This window comes from Lichenostomus cassidix, unplaced genomic scaffold, assembly GCF_008360975.1.
Source record: "Lichenostomus cassidix isolate B80296 unplaced genomic scaffold, HeHo_3.0 HiC_scaffold_33, whole genome shotgun sequence".
Lineage (NCBI taxonomy): Eukaryota > Metazoa > Chordata > Aves > Passeriformes > Meliphagidae > Lichenostomus > Lichenostomus cassidix.
Window position 1 is genome coordinate 1,713,727 of NW_028147632.1, and position 26,090 is coordinate 1,739,816.

General features: G+C 58.0%; 4 protein-coding genes across 4 annotated transcripts in view; 3 read left to right on the top strand and 1 right to left on the bottom strand.

The window, feature by feature from the left end:
- The first annotated feature begins 1,411 nt into the window (after positions 1 to 1,411).
- LOC146421415 (uncharacterized) lies at positions 1,412 to 2,466 on the top strand. Its single transcript, XM_085047489.1, has one exon. It carries the CDS (start codon positions 1,493 to 1,495, stop codon positions 2,231 to 2,233), a length of 741 nt encoding a protein of 246 aa, XP_084903615.1. The 5' UTR covers positions 1,412 to 1,492; the 3' UTR covers positions 2,234 to 2,466.
- Positions 2,467 to 7,567: 5,101 nt separating this feature from the next.
- LOC146421416 (class II histocompatibility antigen, B-L beta chain-like) lies at positions 7,568 to 10,790 on the top strand. Its single transcript, XM_085047143.1, has 5 exons — positions 7,568 to 7,718; positions 8,210 to 8,476; positions 9,474 to 9,755; positions 10,203 to 10,455; positions 10,733 to 10,790. Exons 1-5 carry the CDS (start codon positions 7,634 to 7,636, stop codon positions 10,788 to 10,790), a joined length of 945 nt encoding a protein of 314 aa, XP_084903269.1. The 5' UTR covers positions 7,568 to 7,633.
- Positions 10,791 to 12,038: 1,248 nt separating this feature from the next.
- LOC146421417 (uncharacterized) lies at positions 12,039 to 13,425 on the top strand. Its single transcript, XM_085047466.1, has one exon. It carries the CDS (start codon positions 12,119 to 12,121, stop codon positions 12,941 to 12,943), a length of 825 nt encoding a protein of 274 aa, XP_084903592.1. The 5' UTR covers positions 12,039 to 12,118; the 3' UTR covers positions 12,944 to 13,425.
- A 9,497-nt stretch (positions 13,426 to 22,922) lies between these two features.
- The window catches only part of LOC146421418 (uncharacterized), a 26,448-nt gene continuing 23,280 nt past the window's right edge, over positions 22,923 to 26,090 (bottom strand). The window contains exon 3 of the mRNA XM_085047539.1: positions 22,923 to 24,318. Within this exon, the coding sequence (XP_084903665.1) occupies positions 23,466 to 24,318 (853 nt within the window). The 3' untranslated portion in view covers positions 22,923 to 23,465. The remainder of the gene's footprint in view (positions 24,319 to 26,090) is intronic.

The window sequence follows — 26,090 nt, forward strand, 5'->3', positions numbered from 1 at the left end:
GTGATTGGGGGGCAGACCTGACCCTGGGATGGATCGGGAATGGGGACCCCCGTGTGTCCCCAAGTGTCACCCCGCTCTGGGGGCCTTGGGAGGCAGCTGAACACCGACACGGCACCCAGCGAACCCCAAAAAAGGCGCCGAGACCCCCTGAGCCCCCCAGAACCTCCAAACCCCATAGAAAAACAGCCCCGAAAAACAGCCCCGCGACAATGAGCCAATGGGAGAAGGCGCTGAGCGATTCTGATCCAATCCGAGCTCGCGGCGCTGATGACTCTCCAGTTCCCAGGCAGACCCGCAGCGCCCAGCGCTCCCCACCCCAACCCCACCTGCGCCCCCCCCTCGCCCCCAGCGCTTCCCGCCAGCCCAATTTGGGGAGGGGGCGCGTGGGGGGCGCCCAGGCCTGGCCCGGAGCCCCGCGCTGCCCCAGCCCGACCTGCCCCGGCTCCATCCCGGCTCCTCCCGCGGCATGCGACGGCGTGGGGAAAAGGGGGGGAAAGGGTGGGCGCTGGGCTTGGCGGGAGGAGGAGAAGGGATGGAGGAGGAGAAGGAGGAGGGATGAGGAAGGAGCGGGAGAAAGGCCGGAGATCCGAGCGGGAGGAGGCGGGAGGAGGAGCCGCGGGCGGAGGAAGGAGGAAAGAGGAAGAGGAGGAACAGGAAGAGGTTGGAGAGAGGAAGAGGAGGAGCAGCAGAAGCCGCGCGCAGCTCTTTGTCTGCCGCGGCCTCGGGAGCATCGGCGCCCCGCACGCCGCAGGTGAGGGGGAGGAGGAAGTCGCCCCAAATGTCTCGGGGGTCCCCGAGCGGCGTTTTTTCTGGGCGGGTGTTTGGAGCTCGCAGCTTGCGGGATTGAGCCCCAAATCTCGTGAAGGGTCGCTGGGAGGGTTTGATTGTGCGGGGGGAACGTTTGGATGTGGCGGAAGGGCAAAGCTGAGCGCCAGTGGGGCTTTGGGGGATATTTTGGGGGCTGCAGGTGGGCACGGCCCGGTGTCGGGGTGGGAGGGGGACATGGGGCATGGGGTCCGGCCGGGAGAGCGGTGGAGGGGAAGGGCGGGAGCCCCGGAGTGGGGTGAGCGGAGAGGGGCGATGGCGGAGCTGGGGGAGCCCCGGCAGGCTGGAGAGGGGGGAGCGTGGCTAAGGGGGAAGCCTGGGATCACTGGAAGCGCGGAGCAGAGAATGAGGGGAGAAGGGACCCCTGGGAGCCCCAAAGCCCCCGGATCATCCCTAAGCGGGACCCTGGAAAATAGGGAAGCCCGGGAGTCACGGGAGCCCCATGAGTGCAGGGAAGGGAGACCCTGAGGAGGCCAAAGTGCAAAGAGCAGAGAGGGGGAAATCCTGTTAGGGTTTGAGGTGAATGGTGGTGGTTTGGGGTTTTTATGGACACAAAAGCCTGGGAGAGTTGCAGAGCAGGAGCTGGGCAGGAGGAACCCCCAGGGCAAGGCGCTGAGCCCTTGTTTTTCCCCCAAAGCAGGATTTGTCATTGCCAAGGCGTGGCCGGATGGAGGAGGAGGAAAAGGCCCGGAGATGCAGCCGGAGCTCGGAGCTGGGGGAGAAGCCTGAGGGCAGAGAGAAGCTCCACAAGTGTGGGGAATGTGGGAAAAGCTTCAGGTGGAGATGTCAGTTGATCCGCCACCAGAGGATCCACACTGGGGTAAAGCCTCACAAGTGTGAGGAATGTGGGAAAAGCTTCAGGCGGAGATCTCACCTGATCGTGCACCAGAGGATCCACACAGGGGAAAAGCCCTACGAGTGTCCCGAGTGTGGGAAGAGCTTCAGCCGGATGTCCAACCTGATGCGGCACCAGGTGATCCACACTGGGGAAAAGCCCTACGATTGTGGGGAATGTGGGAAGAGCTTCAGCCAGATGTCCAACCTGATGCAGCACCAGGTGATCCACACTGGGGAAAAGCCCTATGATTGCACGGAATGTGGGAAGAGCTTCAGCCACAGCTCCACCCTGATCCAGCACAAGAAGATCCACACCGGTGAGAGGCCGTATGAGTGTCCCATGTGTGGGAAGAGGTTCCAGACCAGCTCCAGTCTCCTCCTCCATGAGCGCATTCACACCCAGGAGAGGCCCTTCCGCTGCCCTGACTGTGGGAAGGGCTTCAAGCAAAACGGCAACCTCGTCATTCACCAGCGCATCCACACTGGGGAAAAGCCCTATGAGTGTGGGGAGTGTGGGAAGAGCTTCTCCAGAAGCTCTCTCTTGACTCGGCACCAACAAAGGCACCAGTGAGGGAAGCCCTGCGAGTGTCCCGAGTGCAGGAAGAGCTTCATTGCTGCTCCAACTCCATCCCCAGTGGGAAGATCTGCAGTGGATGATCCCCAGTGACCCCCGTTGGGCAGAATCTTGGTGACCCGCATTCCAGCTGATCCCCGTCAAGTTGGGGGAAGGTGTTTTAAATGGTCAAATTTTCCTTTTTCTCCTATTCTGAGTTTGTTAGCAATAAATTCAATTCACATATCCAATTCCGAGCCTGTTTTGTGCACAAAGGTGTTGGATGAGGGATCTCTTAGCCAGGTCCTTCTATCAGCTCAGGAAGCCTTGGTTCAGTTTTCTCTCCCCATGGCGGCTGTGCAGGGCAGTGAGAGAGCAGCTCTGCTGGGTGCCTGGCATGGGGCCAGCGTCACCCCACTGCAATGTGCCATGGCCTCGTGTGGCCCTGTGCTCTGGAGCCAGCGCTGCTGTTGCTTTTTCCTTGCTGATGGTTTTCTCTTTTGCAGGAAAGGCTTGTGAAGTGCCCCCGCTGTCCCTGGTGTCCCCTGGGCGCCGGCAGCCGCGTCCCTTGGCCTGCTCCCCCTGGGCCGTTGCAGGGCGGCTGGCGGAGGCTGGGAGCTGCCGTGGGGGCCGTGGGGCTGCCCCGGGGGCTGCGTGCCGAGGCGGGGCCAGGAGGTGCGGAGAACTTGGTCGCTGTTTGCAGAGCAATGGCGCCTTGGGCCCGGGCCCGTTGCAGGGCTGTTCCTCATGTGCGGCTTTGGCCTCGGCCAGCCCGGGGGGCACTGAGAGCGCGGGGCTTGGGCTGTGCGCTGTGCAGAGCCCGCGCCTCGCTGCCCTTGGCTGGCTGTGCTGTCACTCGGGATTGTCCCAGCGCCATTGCTGCTCGGTGCCAGCGAGCGGGGACAAGGCCGGCGCCGGTGTCGCCCCCAGGCAGGCAGGCAGGCAGGCAGGGCTTTAGTGGGGCAGCAGCGGCGCCATGGTGGGAGCGTGTGTGCGGCCCGGGAGCGGCGGCAGCGGGCAGAGCCCGGGGAGGCGGCGGCGGAGCTCGGAGAGGCTGTCCCAGCGCAGGTGGGAGCCGCGCTGCCTTGTGCCGGGGCTCGGGGCTCGCTGCGGGCGGATGGAGGGGATGCAGGGGGCGGCAGGGGGGCTGTGGCGGCTTCCTTCTCCCGTCTCCCTCCCTCCCTCCCTCGCTGGCTGTGGCGCCGTGTTGCCGCTGGCCTGAGGCCGCTGAGGGAGCGGCTGCCCGCGGTCTCCTTGCCGCTGCTGCCTCGGCAGGAGGCGGTGCCGGAGCAGCGCTGGCTCGTCCCGCTCGCTGTCGGTAGCACAGAGGTGGCTGCGCTGTCGGCGGCAGTGTGCGGGAAAATCCGCGTGGCCAGAGGTTTGTGTGGCCGCAGGAGACAGAGGAGTCGTGTGAAAGTGACTTTAGGGATGGACAGAGGGAGAGGCCGTGGGGCATTTGCCATGGGGCTGTAAAACGCAGCCTCCTTTCTATGCTCGTTTCCCCGGCTGCGTTTCATTGTCCCTTTGCCCTCTTGTCACCGTACCTGCGGGAAAAACAAAAACCTTTCAACAAGATTTTTAATGTTAGAGAGTCAAGGCGTTACTTTATTATCTGAGCAGGATGTTGTTCTGGCCAGGATGTGCCACGGGAATCACCCCATATACACAGAGCCCGGGTTTGTAGAGAGAATCGTTCTATGGCACATAAGTTTTGGAAGATTTTTTAGGTATTTTTTACAGTCAAAACTCATAGATGGGTTTTTGGTCGGTCTTAATTGGCTCCGTGCTGCTTATTTTCTAATCTATGGTTTCGTATTAGATCCAGATTGCTTTTCTTCTTATATTAATTAGGTTTTCCTTCTTATCTCTCTTTAGCCAGACAAGGTGTCTCCAAACAGCCAGGGGTGAGGTTTGGAGCTGATGTTCGTTAATGGCTGCTGATGGCCTTTTGTCTTTTGGGCTCCTCCTAGTCTGTAGTTATGTTGAGCTCATCAGACCTCACAGGGCAGAAAAATGTCTTGGAAAAAAATCTTAAAATTCCTTTTCCCTGGCTAAAGACAACCCAAACCTTTGACAAAAGTTATACAAAATATTTAAACTGGTATATTTTCCAACACTCTGTCTGAGGTACTTGGAAGGTACAGACTTCCCGATCCGCCCACTGCCTGTGTCCCTTAACATGCACCCCTAGTTTGTGTAACATTCGGTATTCGTGGCTCTGGGAAGTGTTTGTTCTGCTTGTGGAAGTTCAGGAATGGAGCAGGAGCTTGGCTGAGCAGCAGTCTGTGTCAATTAGTAACAATTCAAATTCACAAATTGGTTCTGGGACCTGATAGGAATTCTTAGGATTCCCAGGGGCTGCTCCATGGTGTTGTAGGATTTGTTCTGGTGGCCGTTTTAATTTTTTTAAATCTTTTTTGGGGTGCACCCTCCTGACCTTATTTAGCACTATTGTGTAATTAAACCATTCTATGTTTGGATTCCGAACTGATTTCCCTGAACTTGTGGTATCAAAAATCCCCACTGGTTTATTACACTCTATAAAGCATCCACAATGCTAGCACATGTTGGAGTGAGGAGAGACATGATTTTCCCCAACCTTTTTTAATGAAGTTTTCCCAACATTTTCCCATTTGCTCTTTTTCTTTGCAGCTGAACCAGTTTGTGCTGCACAGTCAGATCTCCTCAGTCTGGGCTCTGCCCTGAGCTGTGCAAATTCCATCTGTGCAAGCAGGCAGAGCTCGGGCTGAGGGACAGAGGGAATTGGCCCAATTGCTCCCCCAGGCCACAAGGCCCTGGTCCATTGTCCAGCCTTTGCCCCAGCAGGGTTCATTTGCATTTCTAAAGCTCCTTCCTCTCGTGGCTGCCTGGAACCGAAGCTTCTCTGCCAGGGCAGCCATCGGGTGACTCACATGTGGCTCTGCCCCCCACAAGCTGCTTTGGGGATTTGTTCTTCATCAATATTGTATTAATTAGCTGCAGGAGGAGGAGGAGGTGGGATTTTGTAGAAGGAAGAGGAGGAGGAGGAGTGAGAGGAAGAGGAGTGTGAGGAAGAGTAGGGATAGAGGAGGAGGAGCAGGAAGAGGAGGCAGCCCAAGGTTCCAGCATTGCCTGTATCTGCAGCCCCCCACATGCAGCAGGTGACTGGGGAGGGGGATCCACGATTTTCACGGGGCCTAAATCATGATGTTTTTAAGTTTTATTGGGCTAAATGTTCATGCTTTGGGGTTTCTTTGGGAGTCAATCTTTATATCTTGAAGGGGCTTTTGGCTGAATCTTGATATTGTGGGAGTTTGGGGTCTGTTTCTTTATGTTTGTGGGATATTTGGGAATCTCGGTGGTTAGTGGTTTTTACAGCCACCAAACTGCCAGAGACTTGCAGAGCTGGAGCTGGGCAGGAGGAACCCCCAGGGCAAGGCGCTGAGCCCTTGTTTTTCCCCCAAAGCAGGATTTGTCATTGCCAAGGCGTGGCCGGATGGAGGAGGAGGAAAAGGCCCGGAGATGCAGCCGGAGCTCGGAGCTGGGGGAGAAGCCTGAGGGCAGAGAGAAAAAAGCTGTCAGGAGCTTCCTGAATGGAGGGAAAGGGGCGATGGGACCTTTAGAAGAGTTGAATTGGGTTTGACCCACCTGGAATTGGGTTTGATCCACCTGGAATTGGGTTTGATCCTCCTGGAATTGGGTTTAACCCACCTGAAATTTGGTTTGATCCATCTAGAACTGGAATGGATTTACCTGAAATGGGGTTTTGTCGACCTGGAATTAGGTTGATTCATCCTGGAATTCGGTTGCATCCCACTGGAATTTGGTTTAATCGGCCTGGAATTGGGTTGGATCCACCCGGAATTTGGTTTAGTCTCTCAGGTATTTGGTTGGTTCATCCTGCAGTTGGGTTGGGTCCAGCTGGAACTGGGTTTGATCCATCTGGAATTCAGTTGGATTTACCTCAAATTGGGTTTGATCCACCTGTAATTGGATTGGGTTGAGCTGGAATTTGGTTTAATCTACCTGGAATTTGGTTTGATCCTCCTGGAATTGGGTTGGATCCACCTGGATCTGGATTGGATTCACCTGGAATTCCGTTGGATCAACCTGGAATTGGGTTAAATCCACCTGCAATGAGGTTGAATGCCCTTGGAATTCAGTTGGATTTACCTGGAATTGGGTTTGAGCCACCTGGAGATGGATTTGATCCACCTGAGATTGGGTTGGATTTAGCTGGAATTTGGTATAATCTGCCTAGAACTGGATTTGATCCACCAGGAATTGGGTTGAGTCCACCTGGAATTGGGTTTGAATGGTGTTGGTGCTGCAGTAGAGGTTGGAATTGCCCCAGGATCCTCCTGGAATCGAGTCAGACACACCTGGAATTGGGCTGAATTCCCCTGGAAATGGATTTTTGGTTATATTCTGTCTGGATGATGGTGTGGGGCAATGGGAATGGGGAATTGGGGGGGTGAGAGTATAAAAATCCTGGAAAATGGGGATTTCCCCCCAAAATCCTGGGAACAGAGGGGTTTGGGCAATGCCAGAGCCCCAAAATCCTGGGGAAAAGAGGAATTTGAGCATCCTGAGCCACTCAAAATCCTGGAAAAAGAGGAAGTGGGAACTCCAAGTCCCTCAAATCTTCAGTACCAGTGGGGTTTGCAATTCCCAGAGTCCCAAAATTCCAGAAATGGATGATTTGGGAAATTCTAGAGCCCCAAAATCCTGAGAACAGGGGGGTTTGGGAGATCCCAGAGCCCCAAAACCGTGGGAAAAGAGGAGTTTGTCCACTGCTGACCCTGAAAATTGCAGAAAAGGGGGTAAAACCCTGAAAAAACAGGAAGCTGGGCCAACGCCCTTCCCAAAAATATCCCCAAAAAGGGGGATGGACCTTCTGAATCTCCCCGATCCCCTTTTGCCATGGATCCAGGACACCCCAAATCCCAACGCCGCGGCTCCAGGACCCCCCAAAGCCCACCTTGGAGCCCCCAAAGGCCAGGCAGGGTCAGCGCCAGCAGCAGCAGCAGGCAGGGGCAGCTCCGTGCTCCATCCATGGCGCCTCGGGATGTGGCGACACTGGGAAGGGTCGCTGGTGGTCCCAGTGCAGCGGCGGCGAAGTGGGGGGAGTGGGAGTGGGGGCGCAGCGCCCCAAAAGCGGCGGAGCCAATGGGAGGGCGTGTGTGTTGTGTCGTCACCGGTTGCCGGGTAGAGCCTGTGCAAAACGGGCCCCAAACCGGCCCGGCCAATCGGAGCGCGTCCAAAACAACTGCGGCCAATGGCAGCGCGCCCAAAACCACGCCCAGGCAATGGGAGCGCGTCCCAAAACGGCGCCCGGCCAATCAGAGCGCGCGGGGCGGATGATCCCGCCCTGCTCCGGACTGGAGCTCCCAGTGCAGCGGCTGCTGCGGGGCTGGCGGCAGCTGCCCGGCGCTGGCCATGGGGCGAGTGGCGGCAGCTGGGGCCCTACTGGTGGCACTGGTGGTGCTGGGAGCCACCCCGGCTGCGGGCGCGGAGCTGTCGGGTGAGCGGGGGGAGCAGGGAATGCGATGGGAAAGGGGGAAAAGGGGAAAGAAAGGGGTTTGGGAGCCCAAAGTGGAGGGGGAGGAGGAGGGGAAGCCGAAAGGGAGAGCGGGAGGGGCTGAGGGTTGGGGGAAGGTGAGGAAGGGGTGGGAGAGGGTGGGGAAGTGGGGAAAAGGGGAGGGTGGGAGCCCAAAACTCAGCGGGAGGGGGATGGGGATGGAGAAATTGTGGGTAAAAGGGTGGAAAATGGGCAAAAAGAGGGAATGGGACCCCAAAACTGCATTGGGGAGTGGCTGAAAATGGCGGGGAGTGAGGATGTGAAAGGGGAAATAGGGAGAAGGGTGGGAAAGAGGAAGTGGGAGCGCGGGCAGGAGGGTCCCATGGCGGCCGTGGGGCACAGGGGGTGCGGAGTGGGGATCCGGGGTGACCCCCGGAGCTCTGGGATCGATGGGGGTGCTGGGGGAACCCCTGACCTGTGCCTTGCACACACAGGGGTCTTCCAGGAGCTGGGATACACTGAGTGTCACTTCATTAACGGCACGGAGAAGGTGAGGTTCATGGAGAGGTACATCTACAACCGGGTGGAGTACGCGAGGTTCGACAGCGATGTGGGGAAATACGTGGGGTTCACCCCGGATGGGGAGAAAGCGGCCCGGTACTGGAACAGCCTGCCAGATTTCATGGAGAGAATACGAACTGCAGTGGACAGGCACTGCCCGCACAACTACAAGATCACCCCGTTCGGCGTGGAGCGCAGAGGTGAGCGTGGGGCAGAGGTGTCCCCTCAGGCTCTGCCCTGGCAATGACCCTGCAGCCCCTCAAACCCTCCCTGGGAATCACCCAGAGCCCTCAGCCCTCCTTGTGCCAAACCCGGGGCTTCTTGTCCTTCTCAGTGACTCCTGTAGCTCTCCCAGTCCATCCCAGTCCCCCCCAGTCTCTCCCAACCCCCCCAGCGCGTCCATTTCAGCCAAGCGTGAAGATGACGCTTCTCAGATAATCAGAGCGCGCGTCTCTGATGACTCATCAGTTGCCAGGCAGACAAGCAGCGCCGAGTTCCCCGCGCTCGGCTTAGCTTCGCAGTGCCGCGGAGTTCATTCCCAGTCCCTCCCAGTGCCACCGCAGTCACTCTGAGTGCCACCATAGTCCATCCTAGTGCCACCATGGTCACTCCCAGTCCCTCTAATCCCATTCCCAATCCATTCCCAATGTATTCCCAGACATCCACCCTCTCTCCCTGTCCCTCCCAGTGTTCCCCAATCCACTCCCCTCTTTCCCAGTGTTCCCCCAGTCCCTCCCACTCCATTCCTAGCCCCTCCCAGTGCTAGCACAGTCACTCCCAGTCCCTCTAAAGCCAATCCCAGTTAATTCCCAGTCCACTCCCAGACCTCCATCCTCTCTCCCAGTGCCGTCCCAGCACGCCCTAATCCAATCCCCTCTATCCAAGTCCTTCCCCAGTCCCACTAATCGCAATTCCTGTACATTTCCAGTCCCTCCTACTGCACTGCCAGTCACTCCCAGTGCCTCCAACGTCCCTCCCAGTTTGTCTAATGCCAATCCCAGTCCATTCCCAGTGCACTCCCAGATTTCCATACTCCATTTCAGTGCCCTCCAATGCCCCCAATTCACACCCCTCTCTCCCAGTGCCCCCCCATTCCGTCCCCCTTCATTCCCAGTCCCTCCCAGTACCACACCACCCCTCCCAGCTCTCTCCCAGCGCCCCCCCAGCTGATCCCAGTGTCTCCCCTCTCTCTCCCAGTGCCCCCCAGCGTGTCCATCTCGCTGGTGCCCTCGAGCTCCCAGCCTGAGCCCGGCCGCCTGCTGTGCTCCGTGATGGATTTCTACCCTGCGCAGGTGCAGGTGAGGTGGTTCCAGGGCCAGCAGGAGCTCTCGGAGCAAGTGATGACCACCGACCTGCTCCCCAACGGGGACTGGACCTACCAGCTGCTGGTGCTGCTGGAAACGCCCCCCCGGCGCGGGGTCACCTACACCTGCCAGGTGGAGCACGTCAGCCTGGAGCAGCCCCTGAGGCGGCACTGGGGTACGGCCAGAGCCCACAGCGCCGGGGGGAGCGGGGGAGGCACTGGGGGGGCTGGCAGGGGGATTGGGCTGTGCTGGGGGGAACTGGGAGGGAGGTGGAGTGAGGCTGGAGGGGCTGGAAGGAGATTGGGGATGGAAAAGCAAAGGCTGGAATGAGGTTGGTTGTGCTGGGAAGAGACTGGGAGGGACATTGGTGAGTCCTGGTGGGGCTGGGAAGGGACTGGGAGAGGGTTTGGGGGTCCTGGGGCGGTGGGGGGCAACTGGGAGGGGTTGTGGGGTGCTGAGAGGGACGGGAGGGGCTTTGGTGTGTCCTGGGGAGGCTGGGAATGGATCGGGAGGAGGTTTCAGGGGCTCCTGGGCGGGCTGGGGGCGACTGGGAGGGTGCTTGGAGGGGCTTGGGGTGTCGCTGAGAGGATTTTGGGGGTCCTGAGCCCTGCTGACCCCCCAGAGATGCCGCCGGACGCTGCCCGAAGCAAGATGCTGACGGGGATCGGGGGCTTCGTGTTGGGCTTCGTCTTCCTGGCGCTGGGGCTCGGCTTCTACCTGCGCAAGAAGGTGAGGGGGGGTCCCGGGGGTCGTGTCCCCCCTGCCCCGGAGCGGCTGTGCTCCCCCCGGGGCCCCCCAGCCCGGTGTCACCCCCTTTTCTCTGCCCACAGAGCTCCTGAGCCGCCGCCGGCCGCAGCCCCTCCCCGTGGCCTCGGGCCCGGCCGGGACCCCCTGCTCTGTCCCCGCGCTGATTTTGGGGGGTCGTGTGTCCCCCCAGCCCTGCTGTCACTCTGACCCCGCCCGGCTGCTCCCAGTGCTCCCAATAAAGCTTCCCAGTTGGCTCCGGTCGCGTTTCTTGGGGGGCACTGGGGAGGGACTTGGGGGGACACCGCGGTGGGGCTGTGACTGGGGGACAGACCTGACCCCGGGATGGATCGGGAATGGAGACCCCGTGTGTCCCCAAGTGTCACCCCGCTCTGGGGGCCTTGGCAGGCAGCTGAACCCCGACACGGCACCCAGTGAACCCCAAAAAGGCGCTGAGACCCCCTGAGCCCCCCAGAACCTCCAAACCCCGTAGAAAGACAGCCCCGAAAAATAGCCCCGCGAAAATGAGCCAATGGGAGAAGGCGCTGAGCGATTCTGATCCAATCCGAGCTCGCGGCGCTGATGACTCTCCAGTTCCCAGGCAGACCCGCAGCGCCCAGCGCTCCCCACCCCAACCCCACCTGCGCCCCCCCCTCGCCCCCAGCGCTTCCCGCCAGCCCAATTTGGGGAGGGGGCGCGTGGGGGGCGCCCAGGCCTGGCTCGGAGCCCAGCGCTGCCCCAGCCCGACCTGCCCCGGCTCCATCCCGGCTCCTCCCGCGGCATGCGACGGCGTGGGGAAAAGGGGGGGAAAGGGTGGGCGCTGGGCTTGGGGGGAGGAGGAGAAGGGATGGAGGAGGAGGAGGAGGGATGAGGAAGGAGCGGCAGAAAGGCCGGAGATCCGAGCAGGAGGAGGAGGCGGGAGGAGGAAGGAGGAGTGAGGAAGAGGAGGAACCGGAAGAGGTTGGAGAGAGGAAGAGGAGGAGCAGCAGAAGCAGCGCGCAGCTCTTTGTCTGCCGCGGCCCCGGGAGCATCGGCGCCCAGCACGCCGCAGGTGAGGGGGAGGAGGAAGTCGCCCCAAATGTCTCGGGGGTCCCCGAGCGGCGTTTTTTCTGGGCGGGTGTTTGGAGCTCGCAGCTTGCGGGATTGAGCCCCAAATCTCGTTCAGGGTCGCTGGGAGGGTTTGATTGTGCGGGGGGAACGTTTGGATGTGGCGGAAGGGCAAAGCTGAGGCGGCAGTGGGGCTTTGGGGGATATTTTGGGGGCTGCAGGTGGGCACGGCCCGGTGTCGGGTTGGGAGGGGGACATGGGGCATGGGGTCCGGCCGGGAGAGCGGTGGAGGGGAAGGGCGGGAGCCCCGGAGTGGGGTGAGCGGAGAGGGGCGATGGCGGAGCTGGGGGAGCCCCGGCAGGCTGGAGAGGGGGGAACGTGGCTAAGGGGGAAGCCTGGGATCCCTGGAAGCACGGAGCAGAGAATGAGGGGAGAAGGGACCCCTGGGAGCCCCAAAGCCCCCGGATCATCCCTAAGCGGGACCCTGGAAAATAGGGAAGCCCGGGAGCCACGGGAGCCCCATGAGTGCAGGGAAGGGAGAGCCTGAGGAGGCCAAAGTGCAAAGAGCAGAGAGGGGGAAATGCTGTGAGGGTTTTGAGGTGAATGGTGGTGGTTTGGGGTTTTTATGGACACAAACCCCTGGGAGGGTTGCAGAGCTGGAGCTGGGCAGGAGGAACCCCCAGGGCAAGGCGCTGAGCCCTTGTTTTTCCCCCAAAGCAGGATTTGTCATTGCCAAGGTGTGGCCGGATGGAGGAGGAGGAAAAGGCCCGGAGATGCAGCCGGAGCTCGGAGCTGGGGGAGAAGCCTGAGGGCAGAGAGAAGCCCCACAAGTGTGGGGAATGTGGGAAAAGCTTCAGGTGGAGATGTCAGCTGATCGAGCACCAGAGGATCCACACTGGGGAAAAGCCCTATGAGTGTGGGGAGTGTGGGATGAGCTTCAGCCGGATGTCCAACCTGGTCACACACCAGATGATCCACTCAGGGGAAAAGCCCTTCGACTGTGGGAAGTGTGGGAAGAGCTTCAGCCAGATGTCCGCCCTGATGCGGCACCAGGTGATCCACACTGGGCAAAAGCCCTACGATTGCACAGAATGTGGGAAGAGCTTCAGCCAGAGCTCCAGCCTGATCATGCACCAGAGGATCCACACAGGGGAAAAGCCCTATGAGTGTGGGAAGTGTGGGAAAAGCTTCAGGTACAGATCTTACCTGATGCGGCACCGGGGGATCCACACTGGGGAAAAGCCCTACGATTGTGTGGAATGTGGGAAGAGCTTCAGGCAGAGCTCCAGCCTGATGCGGCACAAGAAGATCCACACTGGGGAGAGGCCCTATGAGTGTCCCACGTGTGGGAAGAGGTTCCAGACCAGCTCCCATCTCCTCGTCCATGAGCGCATTCACACCCAGGAGAGGCCCTTCCGCTGCCCTGTCTGCGGGAAGGGCTTCAACCGAAACTCCACCCTCATCACCCACCGGCGCATCCACACTGGGGAAAAGCCCTATGAGTGTGGGGAGTGTGGGAAGAGCTTCTCACAGAGGTCTGCCTTGACCCGACACCAGAAGAGGCACAAGTGAAGGAAGGCCTTCTGAGTTAAGGTAAAATAGAAATTATTAATTTAAAAGAGCTGGAAGTTCGATAATAATAACTTTTGAACTGATTTAGAAGGCCAGAGATTGGATAATGATTTACTAAGATTTTCCTGCTGGAGGCAATTTGTGATTCGCTTAATGATTTTGTGCCTACCTAGTATCGGGGAGGATAGAGAGAAGAGAGCCAAATAATTGAGAAAAACCACTGAGTGTAACTGAGCATCCCACCCTTGGACCCTGAACCGGTACAGGTGGGTTCTCAGGCTTGGACTTGGACCAAGAACCAAGGGAGCATGCGCAAGGGAGCAAGGTGAAGAGTTCATTTTGAGGAAGACTATTGATTACCTCATCATTAACCATTTGGGACCCTTGCCCACAATTAATCTGAGACACTGCGCTTGCGCGAGCATATTTAGATGAACTTTGAACTCATTATAATATGAAGCGGGGATAGGTAATTAATATGTATAGGGGCTTTGTCTAACTTTATGCATAAGTAACCTGTAACCTGATGTAAACCTCCTGAAGTGTTGCTGAGGGTGTGCATGCCTTTGGGGGGGCTACCCCCCATGCACCCCAGCTGGAATAAACACATACCTACTTCATAACTATCTGACTTGTGGAGTCAATTCCGTGCTTCAGTACAGACTGCTGCTCAGCCAAGCTCCTGCTCCATTCCTGAACTTCCACAAGCAGAACAAACACTTCCCAGAGCCACGAATACCGAATGTCACACAAACTAGGGGTGCATGTTAAGGGACACAGACAGTGGGCGGATCGGGAAGTCTGTACCTTCCAAGTACCTCAGACAGTGTGTTGGAAAATATACCAGTTTAAATATTTCCTATAAATTTTGTCAAGAGGTTTGTTTGTTTGGTTTTTTACCCAGGGAAAAGGAATTTTAAGATTTTTTTCCAAGACATTTTTCTGCCCTGTGAGGTCTGATGAGCTCAACATAACTACAGACTAGGAGGAGCCCAAAAGACAAAAGGCCATCAGCAGCCATTAACGAACATCAGCTCCAAACCTCACCCCTGGCTGTTTGGAGACACCTTGTCTGGCTAAAGAGAGATAAGAAGGAAGACCTAATTAGCATCAGAAGAGAAGCAATCTGGATCCAATAGGAAACCATAGATTAGAAAATGAACAACATGGAACCAATTAAGAATGACCAAAAACCCTGCTATGAGTTTTGACTGTAAAAAATACCCTAAAAATCTTCCAAAACTTATGTGCCATAGAACGATTCACTCCACAAACCCGGGCTCTGTGTATATGGGGTGATTCCCGTGGTACATCCTGGCCAGAACAACATCCTGCTCAGATAATAAAGTAATGCCTTGACTCTCTAACATTGAAAATCTTGTTGAAAGGTTTTTGTTTTTCCCGCAGGTACGGTGACAAGAGAGCAAAGGGACAATGAAACGCAGCCGGGGAAACGAGCATAGAAAGGAGGCTGCGTTTTACAGCCCCATGGCAAATGCCCCACGGCCTCTCCCTCTGTCCATCCCTAAAGTCACTTTCACACGACTCCTCTGTCTCCTGCGGCCACACAAACCTCTGGCCACGCGGATTTTCCCGCACACTGCCGCCGACAGCGCAGCCACCTCTGTGCTACCGACAGCGAGCGGGACGAGCCAGCGCTGCTCCGGCACCGCCTCCTGCCGAGGCAGCAGCGGCAAGGAGACCGCGGGCAGCCGCTCCCTCAGCGGCCTCAGGCCAGCGACAACACGGCGGCACAGCCAGCGAGGGAGGGAGGGAGGGAGACGGGAGAAGGAAGCCGCCACAGCCCCCCTGCCGCCCCCTGCATCCCCTCCATCCGCCCGCAGCGAGCCCCGAGCCCCGGCACAAGGCAGCGCGGCTCCCACCTGCGCTGGGACAGCCTCTCCGAGCTCCGCCGCCGCCTCCCCGGGCTCCGCCCGCTGCCGCCGCTCCCGGGCCGCACACACGCTCCCACCATGGCGCCGCTGCTGCCCCACTAAAGCCCTGCCTGCCTGCCTGCCTGCCTGGGGGCGACACCGGCGCCGGCCTTGTCCCCGCTCGCTGGCACCGAGCAGCAATGGCGCTGGGACAATCCCGAGTGACAGCACAGCCAGCCAAGGGCAGCGAGGCGCGGGCTCTGCACAGCGCACAGCCCAAGCCCCGCGCTCTCAGTGCCCCCCGGGCTGGCCGAGGCCAAAGCCGCACATGAGGAACAGCCCTGCAACGGGCCCGGGCCCAAGGCGCCATTGCTCTGCAAACAGCGACCAAGTTCTCCGCACCTCCCGGCCCCGCCTCGGCACGCAGCCCCCGGGGCAGCCCCACGGCCCCCACGGCAGCTCCCAGCCTCCGCCAGCCGCCCTGCAACGGCCCAGGGGGAGCAGGCCAAGGGACGTGGCTGCCGGCGCCCAGGGGACGCCAGGGACAGCGGGGGCACTTCACAAGCCTTTCCTGCAAAAGAGAAAACCATCAGCAAGGAAAAAGCAACAGCAGCGCTGGCTCCAGAGCACAGGGCCACACGAGGCCATGGCACATTGCAGTGGGGTGACGCTGGCCCCATGCCAGGCACCCAGCAGAGCTGCTCTCTCACTGCCCTGCACAGCCGCCATGGGGAGAGAAAATTGAACCAAGGCTTCCTGAGCTGATAGAAGGACCTGGCTAAGAGATCCCTCATCCAACACCTTTGTGCACAAAACAGGCTCAGAATTGGATATGTGAGTTGAATTTATTGCTAACAAACTCAGAATAGGAGAAGAAGTAAAATTTTAACCATATAAAACACCTTCTTCTCAAATTACAGGAATCACCTGGAATGGGGGTCACCAGGATTCTGCCCAACGGGGATCACTGGGGATCACCCACTGCAGATCTTCCCACTGGGGATGGAGTTGGAGCAGCAATGAAGCTCTTCCTGCACTCGGGACACTCGCAGGGCTTCCCTCACTGGTGCCTCCGTTGGTGCTTAGTAAAGTTAGACATGACTGAGAAGCTCTTCCCACACTCGGGACACTCGTAGGGCTTTTCCCCACTGTGGATGTGCCGGTGGGTGATGAGGTGGGAGTTGTGCTTGAAGCCCTTCCCACAGTCAGGGCAGCGGAAGGGCCTCTCCTGGGTGTGAATGCGCTCATGGACGAGGAGATGGGAGCTGGTCTGGAACCTCTTCCCACACTTCCCACACTCATAGGGCCTCTCCCCAGTGTGGATCTTCTTGTGCTGGATCAGGGTGGAGCTGTGGCTGAAGCTTTTCCCACATTCCCCACAATCATAGGGCTTTTCCCCAGTGTGGATCACCTGGTGCTGCATCAGGTTGGACATCAGGCTGAAGCTCTTCCCACACTCCCCACACTCATAGGGCTTTTCCCCAGTGTGGATCCTCTGGTGCCGGATAAGATCAGATCTCCGCCTGAAGCTTTTCCCACATTCCCCACACTTGTGGGGCTTCTCTCTGCCCTCAGGCTTCTCCCCCAGCTCCGAGCTCCGGCTGCATCTCCGGGCCTTTTCCTCCTCCTCCATCCGGCCACGCCTTGGCAATGACAAATCCTGCTTTGGGGCAAAAACAAGGGCTCAGCGCCTTGCCCTGGGGGTTCCTCCTGCCCAGCTCCAGCTCTGCAACTCTCCCAGGGGTTTGTGTCCATAAAATCCCCAAACCACCACCATTCACCTCAAAACCCTATCAGCATTTCCTCCTCTCTGCTCTTTGCACTTTGGCCTCCTCAGGCTCTCCCTTCCCTGCACTCATGGGCCACCTGCAGCCCCCAAAATATCCCCCAAAGCCCCACTGGCGCCTCAGCTTTGGCCTTCCGCCACATCCAAACATTCCCCCGCACAATCAAACCCTCCCAGCGACCCTTCACGAGATTTGGGGCTCAATCCCGGAAGCTGCGAGCTCCAAACACCCGCCCAGAAAAAACGCCGCTCGGGGACCCCTGAGACATTTGGGGCGATTTCCTCCTCCCCCTCACCTGCGCCATGCGGGGCGCCGATGCTCCCGGGGCCGCGACAGACAAAGAGCTCCACGCTGCTTCTGCTGCTCCTCCTCTTCCTCTCTCCAACCTCTTCCTGTTCCTCCTCTTCCTCTCTCCTCCTTCCTCCTTCCGCAGCTCCTCCTTCCTCCTCCCGCCTCCTTCCTCCTCGGATCTCCGGCCTTTCTCCCGCTCCTTCCTCATCCCTCCTCCTCCTCCTCCATCCCTTCTCCTCCTCCCCCCAAGCCCAGCGCCCACCCTTTCCCCCCCTTTTCCCCACGCCGTCGCATCCCGCGGGAGGAGCCGGGATGGAGCCGGGGCAGGTCGGGCTGGGGCAGCGCTGGGCTCCGGGCCAGGCCTGGGCGCCCCCCAGGCGCCCCCTCCCCAAATTGGGCTGGCGGGAAGCGCTGGGGGCGAGGGGGGGGCGCAGGTGGGGTTGGGGTGGGGAGCGCTGGGCGCTGCGGGTCGGCCTGGGAACTGGAGAGTCATCAGCGCCGCGAGCTCGGATTGGATCAGAATCGCTCAGCGCCTTCTCCCATTGGCTCATTTTCGCGGGGCTATTTTTCGGGGCTGTTTTTCTATGGGGTTTGGAGGTTCTGGGGGGCTCAGGGGGTCTCAGCGCCTTTTTTGGGGTTCGCTGTGTGCCGTGTCGGGGTTCAGCTGCCTCCCAAGGCCCCCAGAGCGGGGTGACACTTGGGGACACACGGGGGTCCCCATTCCCGATCCATCCCGGGGTCAGGTCTGCCCCCCAGTCACAGCCCCACCGCGGGGTCCCCCCAAGTCCCTCCCCAGTGCCCCCCAAGAAACGCGACCGGAGCCAACTGGGAAGCTTTATTGGGAGCACTGGGAGCAGCCGGGCGGGGTCAGAGTGACAGCAGGGCTGGGGGGACACACGACCCCGTGTGACTGGAGTGTGAAGGATCTGCTGGAAGTCCGCAGCACTTCAGCAACCAGGAATGAACTCGAAAGAACCCTCACGGGTGGCCTCTAGGAAGGGGACAGTGTCAGTCCAGGAGCACAGGGCTGGCAGGATGTGGCTTTCCCCAGGGCTCTGGAAGAGACGTGGTGCTCTGCTGGGACTGACATGCCTGGGCCTGGGCAGTTCAGCCGTAGCTGTCCCCTGTCCCTGTCTGTGTCCCCTGTCCCTGTCTGTGTCCCTTGTCCCTGTCTGTGTCCCTTGTCCCTGTCTGTGTCCCCTGTCCCTGTCTGTGTCCCCTGTCCCTGTCTGTATCCCTTGTCCCTGGGTCTGTCCCCATCCCTTGTCTCTCCTGCTGCCAGCTCAGTGAGTGGCACACAGGCTGAGGGTCCCTCCTCTGTTCCCTGGGCGTCGGGTGGGAGATGTGAGGGCTGAGCCTGCTCAGGACAGCTCCATGCTCACGACGAACTGCTCTTTCCAGCTCCAGGCCAGAGGATCAGATCCCACCTCAAGTTTATCGTGGTGCTGGTTGTGCTCCTAGCCCTGGTTGTGGCTCTGGGGGTGTCCTTGGCTGCTGTGTCAGGTAAGGGAGGAGCAGCAGCCTCAGCCCAACCCCTCGGGGCACTGCTGGCTCACTGCCGCCTGAGGGGAGAATCCTCAGACATTCTTCTCCATTTCCCTCTGCAGGGAGAATACACAGAGAGACTCCAGTTACTCCAGTTAACCCTGCAGCTCGGGTGCTGCTGGCCTGTCCCCATGGCTGGGTTGGGTACAACGGGATCTGCTACTTCCTCTCGAGGCATCGTCTCTCCTGGGATCAGGCTAAGGCTCGGTGCTCCGAGCTCGAGGCTTCCCTGGCTGTGCTCACTGACAAGGAAATGGTGAGTGAGGGGTTTGGGGGCTTTGGGAAGGCCAAGGGGACCCTGGGGTGCTCCTGGGCTAGGAGTCCATTGTTTGCTCCTCTCTCCTTGCCAGGAGTTCCTGTTCCACCTCAGCAGGAATGTTGATTACTGGCTCGGGCTGCACAGACAGGGCCAGCGGCTGCAGTGGGTGGGTGGCAGCAACTTCAACACCTCGTGAGTCCTGGGGGGCACAGGCAGAGCCTTGGGGGCACAGGCAGAGCCTTGGGGGCACAGGCAGAGCCTGGGGGCACAGGCAGAGCCTGGGGGCACAGGGGCACAATGTGTTCCCCTGAGGTTCCAGCAATGTCTCTGCTCCTCCCTGCAGGGTTCCTGTGCTGGGCAATGCAGGGTGTGTGCACCTGGCTGAGAATTATCTCAGGAGTGCGATCTGTTCAAATGAGATGCAGTATATCTGCAGCAGAGCCCAAACCCACCTCTAATGGGGAATGGAGGAAGGATATTTTCTGTGCTGGGCAGTCTCAGCTTCACCTCATCCCCCCAGCATGGGGATTTCCTTCCTCAGCTGCAGTGTCTGCCTTGCACAGATCCTCAGGGTCACATCACTGCCTGTTCTGCAGGAGATGAACCTGCAGGAAGAGGAGATGATGAGAAAACAGATGTGTGGCTGCCTGGGCTGAGCCTGGGGGTTCTTTTGTAATTCTGAAAGCTTCACAAAAGTCATGTTTCTCTTGCACTCTGTATGTTTACTAACCAGGTACATATATATTTGTATGTCCCTGTGGATTCAGCTGTGAAACCTTTGCTGCCTTATGACCTTGGCTGGGGTAAGGTTCTGATAATACCAAAGTCATGATTTGACCCCACAGGGGCCATTCCCTTAAGGGTTGGACTGCGTCCTTGTGGGTCCCTTCCAACTCAGAGCATTCGCTGAGAGGTCCTTGTGCGACCTCCATCAGTATTTATAGTGTAAATGTTGTTGTTGTTATTTCCTTCATTACTTTATTACTTTTGTAAGAAATGCTAATCAAGGCTGTGCTGTCCCTCGTGTCCCCTCAGCACCTGCAGCCCTGTCCCTTGCCCTGCTGCCCCTGCCCCGGGGGCTTCAGCCGAGCCAGAGCCTCTTCCCAGTGCTCCCAGTGCTCCCAGTCTGCCCGTGCAGCCTCCAGCAGCCAGCGAGGCCTTCAGCTGGGCCGGCAGAGAGGAGCTGCTGGAGCTCCCAAATCAGTTGGGTTCCGTTTGTCCTTCCCAGCCTGGGGAACAACGATTTGGGAGTTTTCTGCCCAAACGCTGTCCGTTCCTCCGCTCAGCCCAAGGGGTTTGGGGAGATTTTGGCTTTTTGGGGGAAATCAAAGCGATGTGGGGCTGAGGGAGATCGTCCCTCAGAGCCTCTCTGACCAATCAGAGCTCGAGAACGAGGAGTGGCGGCAGAATCAGCCAATCAAAGCTAGGGCGGGCTTTCTAATCGGCGAATCAGCCAATGAGATCTAGCGTCGGGTTTATGGCGGGAAAATCAGCCAATGGGAGCGAGGGGCGGGCTTTGCACGGTAGGCGGAGTTTCCCTGAGGGAAGCGGCGCTCCGCGGATCTTCCTTCCAAATGTCTGTTCGCAATGGCTCCGGAAAGTGCCGGGCCGGGCAGGAGGCCAGGGAACCGCTGTGGGTGAGTCCGGGATGGAGCAGAGAGCTCCCTGCAGCCCCGGCAGGAGCCCAGAGGGTGGAGCAGGAGATGCGTGAGAGGGGCCGTGGGAAGCCCCCGCAGAACCTCGGGATTTTTGGGCCTGTGGGGATCCTCGCCTGAGCAGCCTTTTCTGAGGGGTTGTGTCCCCTGGGAGAGACCCCAGGCTGGAGCAGGACAGGGATTCCTCTCTGTGACCATGATACCAAAATCAGCCAGAAAATGAGCTTTCTAGCAATGCTTCTAATTTGAAGCATTTGAAAGCAGCCGTTTTTTCTTTATCAGTGCTGAACAAACCCCGAGGATCTCTTCTTTAATCTAGTGTGTGGGGTAAAACTTCCGAATGGGGTATTTGTTCCACCCGGATCACACATATTCATTACTAAACACTTCCTGGCTAATTCATAAACCTTTCCTCGTGCTCCTTTCCATCCATCCACCTCCTGCTCAGAGTCCTTTTGTGGTCCTGGAGGGCCATCTAAAGGAGTTTCTGGTGATTGCACGCACTGATGTTTGGAGGAAAGCTCAGCTTTCCTCGAAATTGCTTCTCGTTGCATAACTTGCCCAACTTCACTGTAATTCTCTTTCTCTGTTCCTGCCCTGGTTTCATCTATGTTTATCATCCTGTTTGCACACCTTTATCCCCTGTTATCTCTCTGCTCGCTAATCTTTAAGCTCTATCCAGCACCTTTAGGGGAACTGAAAATTTCTATTGTCTGTTCTTGATCAAGTCTCCGCTTTTTGTGTGATTCTGTGTCTTTTTGGAGCAGTCCCAGCCCAAAGTGTCACAGGGACTCTGCCGTGGGATGATGACACACCCAGAGCAGACAGATGTTGCAATTACAGTGTATCCAAGTTTAATTACAATATAACCATCTTCAATTACAATGTATCTAACATCACTCCAAACCTGCCCGATGTTGATTACAATATACCCGAAACCAATTTTTTAAAATGTATCCAATTGCAGATACAAAGTTATTCCTTCTTCATTCTGGAGCAAATCCCTGTCTCAGAACCTGTCTGGAATTTAACACTTTTCACAGTTCACTGACAATCTCTGGCACCATGTCGAATGGTGGTTTAATAACTGGCAGAGTGATCTGTGAAACAAAAATGTGTGCTCCTCCTCTCTGCAGCTGTTTTTGGCCCTGGGAGCCAAGTAATTTCATTATTTTCATCCTGTTTGGTTCTCTGCTGTGCTCTGCAGTGCAGAACGGAAACTTCAGCTGGTTTTGCTCTTCCTGTAGTGTTAGATCAACATGAACTCTGCTGATAACAAAGCTCTCTCTGCTCAGAGTGCACTAAGGCAAACCACACTTACAATCCCTGCAGATCTTTACTTTTCTGTCCCTCAGTTGCAATGTCCATGTTAAAGCAACCATTTAGCCCTTCTGTGCTGAAACAACTCATGGCAGAGCAGAGCATTAGATTAAATAACCTCATTCAGGGTGGTCAGTGCAAATCCTGCAATGCATTTTCTGTTGACAAAAACAAGTTACTTCTTTCTGTGTTGTTTCCAATCTGGGTTCTCAGTCAGGCTTGCCTTTAAACATAGCCTGGCTAGAATAAACTTCTTGTGATTGTTTGGAGTGTTTCTGATTTTGGAGCCCAACAGAAGCACAGCAGGATTTTGAATTTCAAAGGTGATTTCCTGTCCCACTGTACAACAGGACTGAGCTCAGTCAGTGGCTCCTCTGGTGTCCCAAACCCTTCTGTGCCACGTGTGTCCCACAGAGCTCAGGCTCTGTCCCACAGTGAATTTTGGGATCCTGATTTAGCAGCTCCATGGCTGTGACTCCTCACTAGCAGCTGGGCCATCCTTGGCTCACATCACTGATCTGTTCAGCAAAATTGGCAGTGACTCCTCCCTGAGCCACTGGGAATTGTGGTGGAACACCTTGGGAAAGATTTTGGCTCTCAGAAGTGAATAATTCAAAAGATCCCTGGGACCTGCCAAGCCCAGAGCCAGAATTACCAGTGTTTCCTTTTGTTTTTGGAGCACAGCCCGAGTATAATCAGCCCAAACAACAAAATCGTTACGGGTAAATCCAATGTAAATCCAACCCAATTCCAGGTAAATCAAACTGAATTCCAGATTGATCCAACCCAGCTCCAGGTGAGTCAAAACAAATTCCAGGGGGTCAAACCCAATTCCAGGTCGATTCAACCCCATTCCAGGTAAACCAAATCCAGTTCCAGGTGGATCAAACCAAATTCCAGGTCAATCCAACCCAATTCCCAGGCAATCCAATCCAGTTCCAGGAGGACCAAACCCAATTCCAGGGGTGTCAAACCCAATTCAACTCTTTTAAATGTCCCATCGCCCCTTTCCCTCCATTCAGGAAGCTCCTGACAGCTTTCTTCTGGGAGAAATTCCTGAATTTGGAGATTTTTGGGTGCAGTTTTGGACGGGGAAAGCTCTGCCTGCCTTTCCCCTCCCTGTCTGTGTCCCCAACGTCCCACCATGGCTGTGTCCCCAGTGTCCGATGCATGTCTCACCTCAATATCTTCATTTTTACCCCAAATTCAGGTGTTTAGAAAGGCCGAAATGAAAACAAGACCAAGCCCGAAAGAAAAGGATTTACATGTCTGTGCCCACTGAGGATCCATGTGGTTGGGTGGAAGGGAAGAACATTTTTGGACGTTTCCACCCCAAAATCCTGCTCTTTGCCCCAATTCAGAACCATTTGGCTGTGAAAGATGCCACTGGGTGAGAGAAAATCAGAATCATGGAATCCCTGAGGTTGCAAAAGACCTCCAAGGCCATCCAGTGTTGCCTCATGCCAAGAGATGATATAACTGAACACAAAAGGTGAGATTTTCTGGGGTGGAAAGTCAACAAATCCGCTCTCCCCAGGGGATTTCTGATGTCCCCAGGAATTCCCATGGACATTCCTGGCCCTGCCTTCATCCAGGTGCCCACGGGGAGCCAGGAGGGTGTGGAGCCACCAGCCAGGTGTCTTTGCCACACGGATCAGCAGCAGCACGGATCACCAGGGCTCTGCACAGCTGGGGTCACTGGGGATCATCCAGTGCAGATCTTCCCACTGGGGATGGAGTTGGAGCAGCAATGAAGCTCTTCCTGCACTCGGGACACTCGCAGGGCTTCCCTCACTGGTGCCTCTGTTGGTGCTGAGTCAAGTGAGAGCTCCTGGAGAAGCTCTTCCCACACTCAGGACACTCGTAGGGCTTTTCCCCAGTGTGGATGCGCCGGTGGGTGATGAGGTTGGAGTTTCGCTTGAAGCCCTTCCCGCAGTCAGGGCAGCGGAAGGGCCTCTCCTGGGTGTGAATGCGCTCATGGACGAGGAGATCGGAGCTGGTCTGAAACCTCTTCCCACACGTGGGACACTCATAGGGCCTCTCCCCAGTGTGGATCCTCTGGTGCTGCATCAGGTTGGAGTTGCTCCTGAAGCTCTTCCCACATTCCTGGCAATCATAGGGCTTTTCCCCAGTGTGGATCACCTGGTGCTGCAGCAGGTAAGATCTGTGCCTGAAGCTTTTCCCACACTTCCCACACTCATAGGGCTTTTCCCCAGTGTGGATCCTCTGGTGCTTGATCAGGGCGGAGCTGTGGCTGAAGCTCTTCGCACATTCTGTGCAATCGTAGGGCTTTTCCCCAGTGTGGGTCACCTGGTGCTGCATCAGGATGGACATCCGGCTGAAGCTCTTCCCACACTTCCCACACTCATAGGGCTTTTCCCCAGTGTGGATCATCTGGTGTGTGATCAAGTGTGACATCCGGCTGAAGCTCTTCCCACAATTCCCACAACCATAGGGCTTTTCCCCAGTGTGGATTTTCTTGTGCTTGATCAGCGAGGAGCTGTTGCTGAAGCTCCTCCCACATTCTTCGCAATCGTAGGGCTTTTCCCCAGTGTGGATCACCTGGTGCTGCATCAGGTTAGACATCTGGGTGAAGCTCTTCCCACATTCCCCACACTCATAGGGCTTTTCCCCAGTGTGGATCCTCTGGTGCCGGATAAGATCAGATCTCCACCTGAACCTTTTCCCACATTCCCCACAATTGTGGGGCTTCTCTCTGCCCTCAGGCTTCTCCCCCAGCTCCGAGCTCCGGCTGCATCTCCGGGCCTTTTCCTCCTCCTCCATCCGGCCACGCCTTGGCAATGACAAATCCTGCTTTGGGGCAAAAACAAGGGCTCAGCGCCTTGCCCTGGGGGTTCCTCCTGCCCAGCTCCAGCTCTGCAACTCTCCCAGGGGTTTGTGGCCATAAAAACCCCAAACCACCACCATTCACCTCAAAACCCTCCCAGCATTTCCCCCTCTCTGCTCTTTGCACTTTGGCCTCCTCAGGCTCTCCCTTCCCTGCACTCATGGGGCTCCCGTGGCTCCCGGGCTTCCCTATTTTCCAGGGTCCCGCTTAGGGATGATCCGGGGGCTTTGGGGCTCCCAGGGGTCCCTTCTCCCCTCATTCTCTGCTCCGCGCTTCCAGGGATCCCAGGCTTCCCCCTTAGCCACGCTCCCCCCTCTCCAGCCTGCCGGGGCTCCCCCAGCTCCGCCATCGCCCCTCTCCGCTCACCCCACTCCGGGGCTCCCGCCCTTTCCCTCCACCGCTCTCCCGGCCGGACCCCATGCCCCATGTCCCCCTCCCACCCCGACACCGGGCCGTGCCCACCTGCAGCCCCCAAAATATCCCCCAAAATATCCCCCAAAGCCCCACTGGCGCCTCAGCTTTGCCCTTCCGCCACATCCAAACGTTCCCCCCGCACAATCAAACCCTCCCAGCGACCCTGAACGAGATTTGGGGCTCAATCCCGCAAGCTGCGAGCTCCAAACACCCGCCCAGAAAAACGCCGCTCGGGGACCCCCGAGACATTTGGGGCGACTTCCTCCTCCCCCTCACCTGCGCCGTGCGGGGCGCCGATGCTCCCGGGGCCGCGACAGACAAAGAGCTGCGCGCGGCTTCTGCTGCTCCTCCTCTTCCTCTCTCCAACCTCTTCCTGTTCCTCCTCTTCCTCTCTCCAACCTCTTCCTGTTCCTCCTCTTCCTCTTTCCTCCTTCCTCCTCCCGCGGCTCCTCCTCCTTCCTCCTCCCGCCTCCTCCTCCTGCTCGGATCTCCGGCCTTTCTCCCGCTCCTTCCTCATCCCTCCTCCTCCTCCTCCATCCCTTCTCCTCCTCCCCCCAAGCCCAGCGCCCACCCTTTCCCCCCCTTGTCCCCACGCCGTCGCATGCCGCGGGAGGAGCCGGGATGGAGCCGGGGCAGGTCGGGCTGGGGCAGCGCTGGGCTCCGGGCCAGGCCTGGGCGCCCCCCAGGCGCCCCCTCCCCAAATTGGGCTGGCGGGAAGCGCGGGGGGCGAGGGGGGGGCGCAGGTGGGGTTGGGGTGGGGAGCGCTGGGCGCTGCGGGTCTGCCTGGGAACTGGAGAGTCATCAGCGCCGCGAGCTCGGATTGGATCAGAATCGCTCAGCGCCTTCTCCCATTGGCTCATTTTCGCGGGGCTGTTTTTCGGGGCTGTTTTTCTATGGGGTTTGGAGGTTCTGGGGGGCTCAGCGGGGTGTCAGCGCCTTTTTTGGGGTTCGCTGTGTGCCGTGTCGGGGTTCAGCTGCCTCCCAAGGCCCCCAGAGCGGGGTGACACTTGGGGACACACGGGGGTCCCCATTCCCGATCCATCCCAGGGTCAGGTCTGCCCCCCAGTCACAGCCCCACCGCGGGGTCCCCCCAAGTCCCTCCCCAGTGCCCCCCAAGAAACGCGACCGGAGCCCACTGGGAAGCTTTATTGGGA